Genomic DNA, 13,538 nt, shown 5'->3' on the forward strand with positions numbered 1-13,538 from the left:
GTATGTTTTTCTTTTAGGGATGCCAATCCCGGGATCCCGAGAATCCCGGGATTGAGCATCTTTCAATCCCGAAATCGGGGATTGTAAAAATGCCCCGGGATTGGCATCCCTAATTCCTAAGTCTAACTTTGGTTTATTAAATGGAGCACATGCCTTCACAAATATTAGATGATGATGATGATGACACTTTCCTTGTTTTGGAATCCAAGCCTAGCAGGAAAACCTTAAATAGATCTTGGATTCTTTCAGATACCTAAAATTCAGGTGGGCTCTATTTTCTTAAAACCATGCGCACACATCACTAATTCAATGTTCTTTATATTTATGTTATAACTTCATAATTTCTTTTTTTTTTTATTATTTTAAACAGAAAAGACAGCATGGAGGAAAATGGCTATAATTACACCCTCCAGAAAGAATTCCATATTATTGCATTTTCCAGAAATTCAGTCGGACCAATTCTTCTTTTTACATTGGTTTTATTTATGTATTTAGTGTCTGCAGTTGGAAACATTCTTATTACAGTACTTGTATTTCTGGCACCCAAGCTACACACCCCCATGTACTTCTTCCTCTGTAATCTGTCATTACAGGATATAGTTTATATTTCCTCCATTTTACCAAAGCTTCTGGCCATCACAATAACAGGTGACACCAGTATCTTATTCCTGGGGTGCCTCACACAGATATTCATGTTCATATTCTGTCTAGATACTGAGTTTTTCCTGCTGGTAGCTATGGCTTATGACCGTTATTTGGCCATTTGTAAACCACTACACTATTCACTCATTATGAACAAAAGGCTTTGCCTATTGCTGATCATTTCCTGTTGGATCGCTGGTACTGTAAATGGACTTATATTCCCGATGCTCATTTCTAAATTATCGTTCTGTAAGTCTCAGGAAATAAACCATTTTTTCTGTGAACTTAAAACAGTGTTATACCTTTCATGTAATGACATTACATACATCATTACTATGATATTCATTGAAGGATTATGCATCGGTGTTTTCCCCTTTATCTTTATTTTGACCACCTACATTTTTATCATCTCTGCTATCATGAAGATTAATACTTCAGAAAGAAGACTTAAGGCCTTTTCCAGCTGTTCCTCACACTTAATTATTGTTATATTACTCTATGGGACATCTCTTGGGTTTTATATGAAAACAGATTCTGAACATTCGGGTGATCGAGATAAATTTCTTTCCCTGATTTACACAGCTCTTGTCCCAATGTTAAACCCATTGGTGTATAGTTTAAGGAACAGAGAGGTGATAAAAGCTGTTAAAACGTACGTACGCCTTTGTTAAAAACAAAGAAGGTGATCAGATAACTTTACAATGTGGGTCGAATACAGTGCAGTTTACAGGGCATTTTTATTACAGTTTGGTTGTGGTACAGTGCACGTTGGCAGATGAGCGACAGGGTAGTGACTTTCCATATCCACCTTTATAAGTGTATATTAGGGAAATTTAGAATGAAATTTAGCATGATAAATAGGCCCCACACTGGACCATCCATGGCACCTGACATCACCAGGAAGTTCAAATCAGCGCAGGGCACAGGCTGCAGCAGAGAGATTCTCTCGAGTAAGAGACGGACCGTTCCCCCACAAAAATAGCCCTGTATATATATATATATATATATATATATATATATACAGGGCTATTTTTGTGCAGGCTTCAGCAGGAACTGTGGCCCATATTCTAGTTCATTCTTTCTGACAAAATATTTCTTAGATGGACAAAACCATGTGCACTGCAGGTGTGGCAGGTGTAAAACCCCACCCAAATCTAATTATCTCTGCACAAGTAACACCTGCCTCACCTGCAGTGCACATGGTTTTGTCCATCTGAGGAATATTTTGTCAGAAAGAGTGAACTAGAATAAGGGCCACAGTTCCTGCTGGAGCCTGCACAAAAATAGCCCTGTATATATATATATATATATATATATATATATATATATATATATATATATATATATATATATATATATATGGTATTATATATATATATATATATATATATATATATATATATATATTTATTCTCATGTATATGTATTCTGAAATTAGGACATAGCCTGCAGTGTTATGAATAAAAGTACCATATTTGTATGAGATACAGGTATGAAGGGACAGGTGCAAGATTCAAATTTTTGTCAGGGTGCATACAGCCGTTCTTACCAAGCTGAACACCCACATTGGACTGTCCATTGTGCCACTGTATTCCATACACATTCTTTGTTTATAGCTCACTTGTTTGAATGCTATGTGATGCCAAATATTGTGAGAATTGTGGCATCATCAATAGTGGCTAAGCGGTGCCATGGATGGTCCAGTGTGGGGCCTATTTATCATGCTAAATTTCATTCTAAATTTCCCTAATATACACTTATAAAGGTGGATATGGAAAGTCACTACCCTGTCGCTCATCTGCTGGTAATACCAGCGGATGGTTGGCTGGGCCAGCAATTATGCGAGAACGCAAATCAGCGCTCACCGCTCATTGCTGCCCAGTACACACTGGGCGGCTTTCGAGCTGAAACAAGTAAACTGAGCTGTTTTCAGCTCAATGTCACCCAGTGTGTATGGGCCTTTACTCCAGAGTTTTTTTAGGTACTTATGTATTATCTGGGTGCCCGATTTTTTCATTGCATGCCACTACTTAAGGCATGCGATGCGCTGCAATGCGATTTTTCATTGTAAAGACCCGATTCTTAATTGTATAGTGAACCATGGGTGATTTTATACCCCCACTATCCAACTACGCATGGAGTTGATTTTATATAGTGTGGCGAGCGCAGCGAGCCACCGAGCCCCGCGTGGGGACGCGGATTACTTTACATGTATTCTGCGTCCCCTCGCGGGGCTCGCTGCGCTCACCACGCTTCGGGCTCGCTGCGTTCGCCACACTATATAAAATTAACTCCATGCGTAGTTGGATAGTGGGGGTATGAAATCACCCATGGGTGACTATACAATTAAAAATCGGGTTTTTACAATGAAAAACATGAATTGTATGCCACTATATTGCATGTGATGCGATGCGATGTGATGAAAAAATCGGGCGCCCAGATATTACATAAGTACCTTTTTTTACAATCAATAAATGATTACAATAATTCAAAGAAGATATTTAAAATATTGCCTTTGAGTTTTTCTTATCATTTTTTTTATAGAAGCAACAATGCATATGATGTTGTAAGCAACTAAATAACAGAAGCAACAATGCATATGATGTTATAAGAAACTAATAATATACAGTACTGTTTGTAAGAACAGATGCAACAATGCATAAGGTGTAATAAATAACCTAGGCAAAAGATTGTTTGCAAACACAGGTACAGCAATGCATAAAATGTTATAATAGCTAAAGCTGAAGACTGTTTGCAAACACAGGTGCAATAATGCAAAATCAGAGAAAAGGTTGTAACCAGCGTGAATAGTAGCTTCACATCAGGATCTGGGCTGAAAGGGGAGCTGGGACAAACTGGAGCACAAGGCAAGGTCTCAGATATGCAGGGACACCAAAACTGACAGGTTTACAGGAACAGGAACTATCACCAGCAATTTGGGAGTGGCAGCCAGAGACTAAAAAGGCCAGGCAGCTAATGAGAAACTGATTACAGCTGAGTGCAACTGCAGCAGCCCTAATCCTTCCTGGTCTGCCTGTTGCTAGACAACAGATGGGATGTGTGCCTGACACACCCTCATATCAGTAGTCACACCCCTGCTGTGATGCACAATAGGCCCTTCATAAATTTCAGCTCCAGGCCCTTAATCTGGCACTGGCTGGGACCTCTAGTTTTGGTGCATAATCCTTAAAGGGATTTTATGTGTGAATTTTTTGGCCCGTATTTTGCCTCAAGATTGCATTTAGGAAAATTTGACCAGAGACCTTCTCTTTCTACAAAAATCTCCAATTGTTGTAACTTTGGAAATTTGGTATGACACCCTTTTAGTTGACTAGGTGATTCATCATCAGCAGACCTCTTAGTTCCTGTGATTCATCAACTGAGTATTGTGCTACTTGATCCTTCATGTTGATTTTGCAGCAGGACACATCCAAAAACTCAGATACTGGCATGATATTGTTATATATACAGTAACTGGCTTGGTTGGTCTTCAAATAAGTTTGGCTCCCAAGCATTTTGAAATGGTACTGCTGAATTGGTTTTATAGATCAAATCCCTTAGCTATCGGTAGTCCAGTTGCTAAAAGTGCTATGTTCAACTGTAATTATATTATGCTTGCATTTACAGTATTGTGCTATATGACCAGCGAGCTTTGACTGCTCATTCCTATTATCACCATGGTCCCCTCAGGTATTTTTTATTTTGTTTACCTGCAAAATATTGCTTATTGGCTTGGGTAAGTCATGAGCACTTCCCTACATCGGGCTGGTCCTCCGTGCCATGTATCTGACTTGGCATTCGGAAATCGCCGAAGGTTGTCGCTGCTCCATGTACTAGCGGGTGACGTCCTATATAGACTTGAAACACTTTGGAGAGCAGTTGTGATGCTTGAGAAAAAGAAGACCATAGCCCACATCAATCAGAAGACCATGACACATGTGCACGGTGGTGACATCACCGGAAGAGGACCGTGGCAATTTCCGGTGATTCCTAATTGCCAAATCAGCTACATGGCACAGAGCACCGGCCCCGAGGTAGGGAAATGCTAGGGAAAGTGTATGTATTATTGACCAATCCTTTTCCTGGATTCTAAACAAAAAAAAAAACATTTTAGTGCACTCCACCGTCCCCAAAAAGGGCTGTAAACATAATTCAGTTTAACTTTTTTTTATTATTTCTATTTTACATCCTCTTTTTTCTTAATTTTCCTTTAATGTTTCTTTTTTTGTCATTTTTATTTTTATTTATTTATTGTGTATTTATTTATGTTTTAGTTAGACTCTGACCCTCCAACTTATACATTAGTGCCTAGTTGCCTATTTGCTACTTTTTAGACACCACACAATGGGCCTGATTCTTGTTCACTCACAAAAGCAAATTCTCTCTCTAATAAACAAAACCATGTGCACTGCAGGTGGGGCTTATGTAACATTTGCAGAGAGCGTTTGATTTGGGTATAATTTTCTTTCTGTGCAGAGTAAATACTGGCTGCTTTCTTTTTACACTCCAATATAGTTATCAGTTTGAAGTACAAACCCCACTCAAATGTTATATATGCCCCACCTGCAGTGCACATGGTTTTGTCCATAAAAGAGAGAGACTTGCTTTTGCAAGTGAACCAGAATCAGGCATCGGACTCCAGCTGCTACGGGGCTGCTACAGGGTATCAGCTGGAGTCCGTTGCTCAGTTTTATGGAGCAGAGATGCAGTACATTCAAGGAACGAAGGAGACTGGGGAGACCCGTTTAACACGTCAATTGCATTTCTTGGGAGAAAGGCACATTTTCAGGATCATGCACTACTATCCGCCCGAACTGGCCGGCAATCACTGTATAAGAAGCGGACATTGTGTCCTGGCCTGATATCACACTCTACCCCAAGCCGAGTCCAGGCATAGTTGCCTGAGGAGAGCACGGAGGTATACTATCTTTATACAGTGCACTCTGTGTCGCAAAAATTGGCCCCGGAGGTTTGGATCCATATGGAGATAGTACTGAAATACCCGAGCAGCCATAGTGGCAGTGCAGGCTATAAGCGACCAGTGGCATGCGGTGGGGTGAGGCAGGTGCGGCACAGCCTTTCCTGTCATACTAACGTATATGCCAGAGTTTTAAATTTATAAAGTATGTCAAAAATACAAACAATTTAGAAAAAAAATCTTATTTTTATTATTTTAATAATTTTTATAGTCAAAACTCTGGAGTAAAAAGTCTTTGGCAGGTGAGGCAGTGCCTCACCTGGATAACTTTGCTGCACGTCTCTTATCAAAACTCAGTGAATCTCCAGCAGTTTATACTGCTGCACATGTGTATAATGCTGGCTTGTACCCCATGGCTCATATACTGTGTGCATATCTGGCTCTGGTACTTGCCAGGGACTTTTGAGCCATTTACCTCACCGCACGTCCCTGATGGCAGGTGAGGAAGTGCCTCATCTGGCTTTCTTTTCTGCACATCTCTTATCAAAACTCATCGAATCTCCAGCAGTGTATATTGGTGCACATGTGTATAATGCCAGAATGTACCCCATAGCTCATATATTGTGTACAAATCTGGCTCTGGTACTTGCCAGGGACTCCTCAGTCATTTACCTCACCGCACGTCCCTGTAAGCGACAGCAGATATACCACTATGCTGGCTACATAAACTACGTAAGTGGCTCTGGAGCCCTAAAAATACACAATGCTTAATATCCCCACTATCCACGGCATACTCCCAGTATCCACGTTGGCGTGGAGTTGAGTTTCTAAAGTGTGGCAAGCGCTTCGGGCTCGGTGGCTCGCTACACTCACCACACTTTATTAAAAATCAACTCCACGCTGACGTGGATACTGGGGGCATGACATGGATAGTGGGGGTAAAATGGCTGGTCTATACTTACCCTCCTCCGGCCCGGGCACCGCGTCGATCCCCGCTGACTCCCCGCGATCCACGGTGACTCCCCGGCAGTCGCATTCAGTCCCCCTGCTCCGGCACTTGCCACGGACACTGTACGCAATTAGCGTAGTGCCGCTGGGGGAGCAGGGAAACCATGTGATGTGCCGCCAACAGCACTACGCTGAATTATGAACAGCATCCACTGTGAGTGCCGGAGCAGGGGGACTGAATGCGACTGCCGGGGAGTCACCGTGGATTGCGGGTAGTCAGCGGGGATCGACACGGTGCCCGGGCCGGAGGAGGGTAAGTATAAACCACACCACCCTGCTGCCTCCTGTATTATCACAGCGCCCTGATAATACACAAGTACCAAAACATCTTCCCCATGTTGTCGGATAGTATGGACAGATTACCCTAGATGTCAGATGAGCTCTATTCATTTTTTACTGCTTTCCTGCATAAGTGTTTTTTTTTTATTTTAGTTTTTTATGACTGTATTTTTTGCTGTAAAAGAATAAAGAGACTATATATATATATATATATATATATATATATATATATATATATATATATATATATATAATGCACAAATGGTCCGGCACTCCACTCCTCCAATAATACTGCGCCCGGTGCCCTCACAAATAATGGAATGTAGAGATCGAGGTGCGGCACTGGTAGCAATGAATACACTGAGTCAAAGTTGCTTTAGCATATCAACGTTTCATTCCGCGTCAGGGAATTTTGTCAGGATACATCAATATACAATATCAAATGCTTACCTTATATCCCCATCCGGTGAAGCACGCTGCCGGCGTCGGTTCATGCTGGACAGCATCCAGATGACGTCATCTCCTTGCGATCCCATCATGACCAGAGTTCCCTCTAAGCTGTGCGCGCGTGCGCGTGCACACAACTGGGCGAGCATGCGCACAGACATTACAACAGAGCGCACAAAGCAGCAGTGGTCCCTTTTTGCAGTTGCGGACTCAATTAATGAGTGTTTCACCCATTAACTACATTGTGTGCTGTGTTTTGAATGTTTAAATGTTTAATATCATTTTGAAGTAAAGTTTAAACAAATGCTGAACGCCATTTTCCAGTTATATATAAGTGACGCCCAAAAATTTTAAATTCCTTCCAAAGTTGCACAGCCAAAATATTTTGCCGCACACAGCCTTCGTAAAATTAGAGGGAACATTGATCATGACGTGCGCAGCTCATTGATTCCACCATGTTGGTGTTCATGTCCAGCGTCCCCTTTACCATGAAAACACGACATGCATGCTGAAAAAGAAAAACAAAAGAACAAGTGACATACTAACAATAAATTTAAAATATGCTCATATCACAAAGAGTTGCTAAGCATTATACCAGATCAGAACAATTGTCATAATTCACAGTAATATTTCACAAGAAATCTATAACTTCAGCCAACATCATGTCATCATGTCAACATAATCAAAGTAAGATTAGATCCCAATGGCCTCTAATATCGTTAGATTATTGAGTAAGAAGACACGATAATGTCATTATGTCATTAAGACCTCGTGGGGCAATTGTATCCAATTTATTTATCCAAAAGGCTTCCCTGCAAAGTAACATTACATTTCTATCTCCACCCCTTGTCAAGGGGGGGGGGGGGGACATGATCAATCATGCGATATTTCAGACTGGTCAAATTGTGACTAGCTTGCAGGAAATGTCTTGCTACCGGTTGGTCACTATTATTGGTGGCAATTGCTGATTTAATAGAGGAGCGATGTGCCCCCATCTGCTCTTTAAATTGTCTGCTGGTTTTACCCACGTATGCGAGTCCACATGGGCTCTCACACGTCAGGTGATGTCTAATGGTGAACTTTGTTCCCAGCCTAGGATGGAAAAATGTATCACCCGTCACTAGAAATTTACAAGTTGTACACGGGCACTTAAAGCACCCTAGTCTTTTATCAGAGAGAAAATGTTTAGGGTGTTCTTTACCAAGATTGGTTATATCTGATTTGACCAGAAGACTGCAAAGATTTCTGGCATTGGAGTAGCAGGGCATTATTCTGCTATTTTCCAAACCCAACCAATCATCCGACTGTATGATATTCCAATGTTTCTTTGATATTGCATTAATCCTTCCCGAGGAGGTGTTAAATTGCGTTACCCAGGGTATAACATCCCCTGATGTCACTTTGGGTTTAGTTTCAAACAATTGATCCCTATCAATCTCAAGAACTCGATCTTCGTGGACAACAAAAGATCAAGATTATACCCTCGTAGTACAAACCGTTGAATTAGATCATCTATCTGTTTTGCTGCTATACATTTATCACTATTAATACGATGAATTCTCAACATTTGTGAGTACGGTAATCCTTGTTTATGCCTCGTCGGATGACAACTTTGCCTGTGTAAGAATGTGTTCCTGTCTGTATCCTTTATATGTACCGGTGTCCTTAATTCTGAATGTTCAATAGATATGGATACATCCAGGAACTCAATCTGTGTCTGGCTCATCTTATAGGTCAATTTGACTGGTTGTTCTGTTACAAAAGTGCTGTGAGGTCCTCGGTGCTCCCTTCCACAAAAATAACAAATCATCTATACAGTATATCTTGTCAAAAATTAAATCCTAGAGGAGATGCTGGAATCAGATAAAAAGTTGTCATCCTCTATATCAAACATATAGACGTTTGCATACGTTGGAGCCACCGAAGACCCCATCGCGCAGCCTTTAGTTTGTAAATAGTAAGACCCGTCAAAAAAGAAGACATTTTTTGTCAAAATAATCTCTAACAAATCTACCCAAAAGTTAACCTGATCCATATTTACATTAGGCTGACTTTATAATAATCATCTAACAGGTATCAGGCCAGCCGTATGTGGAATGACAGTGTATAGACTTATCACATCTGCTGTGACAAGCCATACATCTGGTGTCACCGTGCCTACCATATTAAGTTTCTTCAAAATGGTGGTAGTGTCAAGTAAATCATGGGAATGGGCCTGGATCAAAGGTTGTAACACTGTATCTAGGTAGACTGCACTGGGTTGCAACAAAGATCCTCTGGCCGATATAATCGGCCTACCCGGTGGAGGGTCTATGCTTTTGTGGATCTTCGGCAACGTGTACATTAAAGGCATAATAGGATATTTAGGTAACAATATTTCATACAATTCTTGTTGGATAAGATTGAGACACAATGCTTTATCCAAGACTCCTTTTAGTGTATTAGAGGCCGTAACTGTGGGGTCTTTATCCAATTTCCTGTATACCCCTGGTTCTGTTAATTGACGATAAATCTCACTGCGATATTTATCGATAACCTGAAGCACAATCGCTCCCCCCTTATCTGCAGGGCGGATAATTATGCGTTCATTGTTAGACAAATTCTTAAGTGCCTCTTGTTCAAGGGGGGAGAGATTGTGCCTCAGTCTGTCGGCAGTTTTGATGATAGGAGCAGTATCACGGTCCAAAAGTCGCATGTATGTTTTAATACTTGGGCTATTGGATAGCGGGTCAAAAGATAATTTGGATTTGAACTGTTGTAATTTAACATGGATATCATCTTTATTTGGTATAGTAGTCAAAGGCTGGGAAGAAAAAAATTCTTTCAGTTTCAATTTGCGATGCAGCTGATATTTCTCAGCTAGCCAGTTCAAGTCATTTTGATGGTTAGTAGGGATGAATGACAGTCCCTTTGATAAGACCGATTTTTCTGATTCGGTCAACATATGTGTCGACAAATTGAATATTATTTTGTTTTGTTGCTGGCTGCTCTCCTTCCTCTACGTCATCTGACATTGGTTTTGTTTCCCTCTTCTTGTGAATTGTCTTTGAGGACGTTTTTTCGAATTTATATAAATTCTGGGTCTTTTTTGGGACTACAGTACAAGAAATCAGTTCAGAATAGTTTTCAAACTTTAAGTTCAGCGCTGTGGTACATCTCTAATGTTTGGATATACTGTAAGTAAAATAACTTGCTTTGGTAAAATCTAGTATTCAATATATATACAGTATATATATATATATATATATATATATATATATATATATATATATAACCAATAATCTGAAGAGCGCTCGGTCACTATTTTATAGCGAGTGGTCAATCTTATAGATATTCCTTCATGTGGCGCAGCCTTTCCTCCACGATAGAGGCTATCTCCAACCTCAGAGATTAGGGTACATGCGAAAAAAGGAATGGGAGGAGGCGCGCAAGTGAGTATAAAATATAACAATTTTTACGGTATAAGAAGCTTTGTGATGCAGCGTGACAAAGTCCAGCGTGACGAAACGCGTTGAGGGTGTTCCTGTCGTACGTAAACCGGTGGTCTGATCCTGCGGTGAAGCCCAGCAGATATCCACGCTGCATCACAAAGCTTCTTATACCGACTCTGGAGAAACCGGTTGTACCGAAATTCTTTGGACGCTGGTGACGATTATGCTGTTTTATTTGAACCTATGTGTACGTGAGCTTTTATGATCTAGTAAAAATTGTTATATTTTATACTCACTTGCGCGCCTCCTCCCATTCCTTTTTTCGCATATATATATATATATATATATATATATATATATATATATTCAATATAAACAACTTTTAGAGTTATTTTTTTCATCCATACAAATGTAACTCATGTATTTATTTATTTATTTATTTAATTAATTGTAGTGTACAAATGATTCCCACATGAAAAATTTAAAATTATATAATTACTGTAGGTCATTTAAGATAAAATCCCTAATGGTCCAGAATATCATAAAACTGAAACCTCTGCAGGATGTTATCTATACTGATGGTATTAGGAATCATTGTATGTGAAGGTCACAGGAACCAGGTACGGATTTATTATCATTTCTCTAATACCATACATAGGATAAAAGTCTGCCCTCATAAAACAGATAATTCCAAAGACATGGGGAACAGATTTCTCTATTGCTGGAATAATGTGCTGAAATCTATCTGAAAGGAATACTGTATTAAGATTTTTAGGATGCCTCTCTAAAAATTATTAGCATACAGCCTCATGACCATAGTTACATGCATGCATATTTTTTATATTGAATGTACATAATTTTTTTTGCTTTTTTCCTTTTTTTTATATATTTTTTATAAAAAAAATTCTGTGGTGAATATATTTTTAAGTAATCGTTTAGTCATTTAGTTTAATGTTATCATGTATATTTTATGTTGTGCCTATATGGATTATGTCCCCAATTAAAAAATCCTCTTTTTTATTTAATTGGTTGTGTCATTATAATGTGTCACCATGCAGCAGCACTTCTTATTATAACTGGTTTAGCAGCTATATACTGCCATTTCCATAATGCAGGATTGGTGCAGGCATTTTGGATAATAACTTCCCTGGGTTGTATATTCCACCCTAACAAGGTACCAGGTGAGGCAGCCATCTTGAGCATAGGATTACCGTGGGTGGAAGAGGTTACCCGTAGAAGAAATTACACAAAATCAGTGATTTCAGTGTAGAGTAGGATCCCAACAAGACATTCAGGTCCATGTATTTTTCACCCCACCACAAGTCCACCAGATGAGGCAACCACGTTGAGCGCACTACGGAGGTTACACGGTGGGAGGTGAGCCATACAAGGACTCAATGCAGATATGGGAAAGCAGATGATTGTTAAGTAGTGTGATATACCCTGCACGGAAACAACCACGTAAAGCCTATGCTGCATGCAAAGGAACCACCTGGGGCAACCATCTGGGTGCACTGCATAGGTCATATACTGTACACACACTTGAAGCTCTCTCCCTCTCTCTCTCTCTCTCTCTCCCTCTCCCTGTCTCTCTCTCCATCTCTATCTATCTATATCTATATAGGGACGCAGAGGTGCGGCACTCGTAGCAATAAATCAATCAGTCCAAGACGTTACCAGGGATTAACAACGTTTCAATTTATGGAATAAATTTTCATCAGGTTACCTGTTAACAAATTGAAACATTGTTAACCCCTGGTAACGTCTTGGACTGATAGATTTATTGCTATGAGTGCCGCACCTCTGTGTCCCTGGATTTATTTATGTGAAGGCACCGGCTCTGTGTTACTTTTGTTACAAGGAGTGCCTAACCCCTTCTGAATCGTATCAATATACTGTATGTATATATATATATATATATATATATATATATATATATATATATATATTTCTGTTCTACATTTAAAACTCATTTTAGAAATGCATGTCCTATAAACCAGCAATATGTTTATTTTTCTTTCATACTGTTGCAAAATATGGGTCATATTTCAACTTTATTTAGCTAATAAAATCGACATAAAGAATTAATTACCATATATTCCCGAGTATAAGCCTACTTTTTCAGAACATTTTTTATGCTGAAAAATCCCCCCTCGGCTTATACTCGAGTGAGGGTCCCACTTGAGTCAATAAGTTTTCCCAGTTTTTTTTGTTGTAAAATTAGGTGCCTCGGCTTATATTCGGGTCGACTTATACTCGCGTATATACGGTGATCTCTTCCTTGTACCTGTACGGACGAGGAATAGTTTATTGCCGTAAATGTTGCACTACTAGTACAGATGATTACAAGTCTTAATTAAAGCACTGGAAAGATCGTATGTAAATACAATTTATAAAATGGGTCAAATAGTATATGTAGTATGAAGAAGCATAATTTTAAAAACAATATGTGAAAAATGATGTACTGTAATGCTGGTAATATTTATTTTATAGCAAATTAGTTCTGAGTGTTTTTTTTTTTTTTTTTTGCTGCATGAGTGCTGCTTAATGTACCGTATCAATCCATGGGTGCTGCTAAGTGTGCCGTATAATTCCAGGGGTTCCGTCATGTGTGCCGTATAATTTCAGAGGTGCCGCCACGTGTGCTGTATAATTCCAAGGGTGCTGCCTTGTGTCCCATAGCAAATCAGTTCTGAGTGTGAATTAGAGATTTGCGGGTTCAGATCCTAGAGATCCGATTTGAGGCAAACTTGCGGGCGGCTGGCTCCATCATGCCATTTTCTGGATCCATAAAGAGGCTGAACGTCATCGGG

At 39.7% G+C, this 13,538-nt stretch overlaps 1 protein-coding gene across 1 annotated transcript; it reads left to right on the forward strand.

Moving 5' to 3' along the window:
- The first annotated feature begins 380 nt into the window (after nt 1-380).
- LOC146073086 (olfactory receptor 5V1-like) lies at nt 381-1,313 on the forward strand. Its single transcript, XM_083180265.1, has one exon. The coding sequence runs from the start codon at nt 381-383 to the stop codon at nt 1,311-1,313; it is 933 nt and encodes a 310-aa protein (XP_083036391.1).
- Nucleotides 1,314-13,538: the final 12,225 nt, after the last annotated feature.

Source organism: Crinia signifera, chromosome 4 (genome assembly GCF_055691185.1).
Source record: "Crinia signifera chromosome 4, ASM5569118v1, whole genome shotgun sequence".
NCBI lineage: Eukaryota > Metazoa > Chordata > Amphibia > Anura > Myobatrachidae > Crinia > Crinia signifera.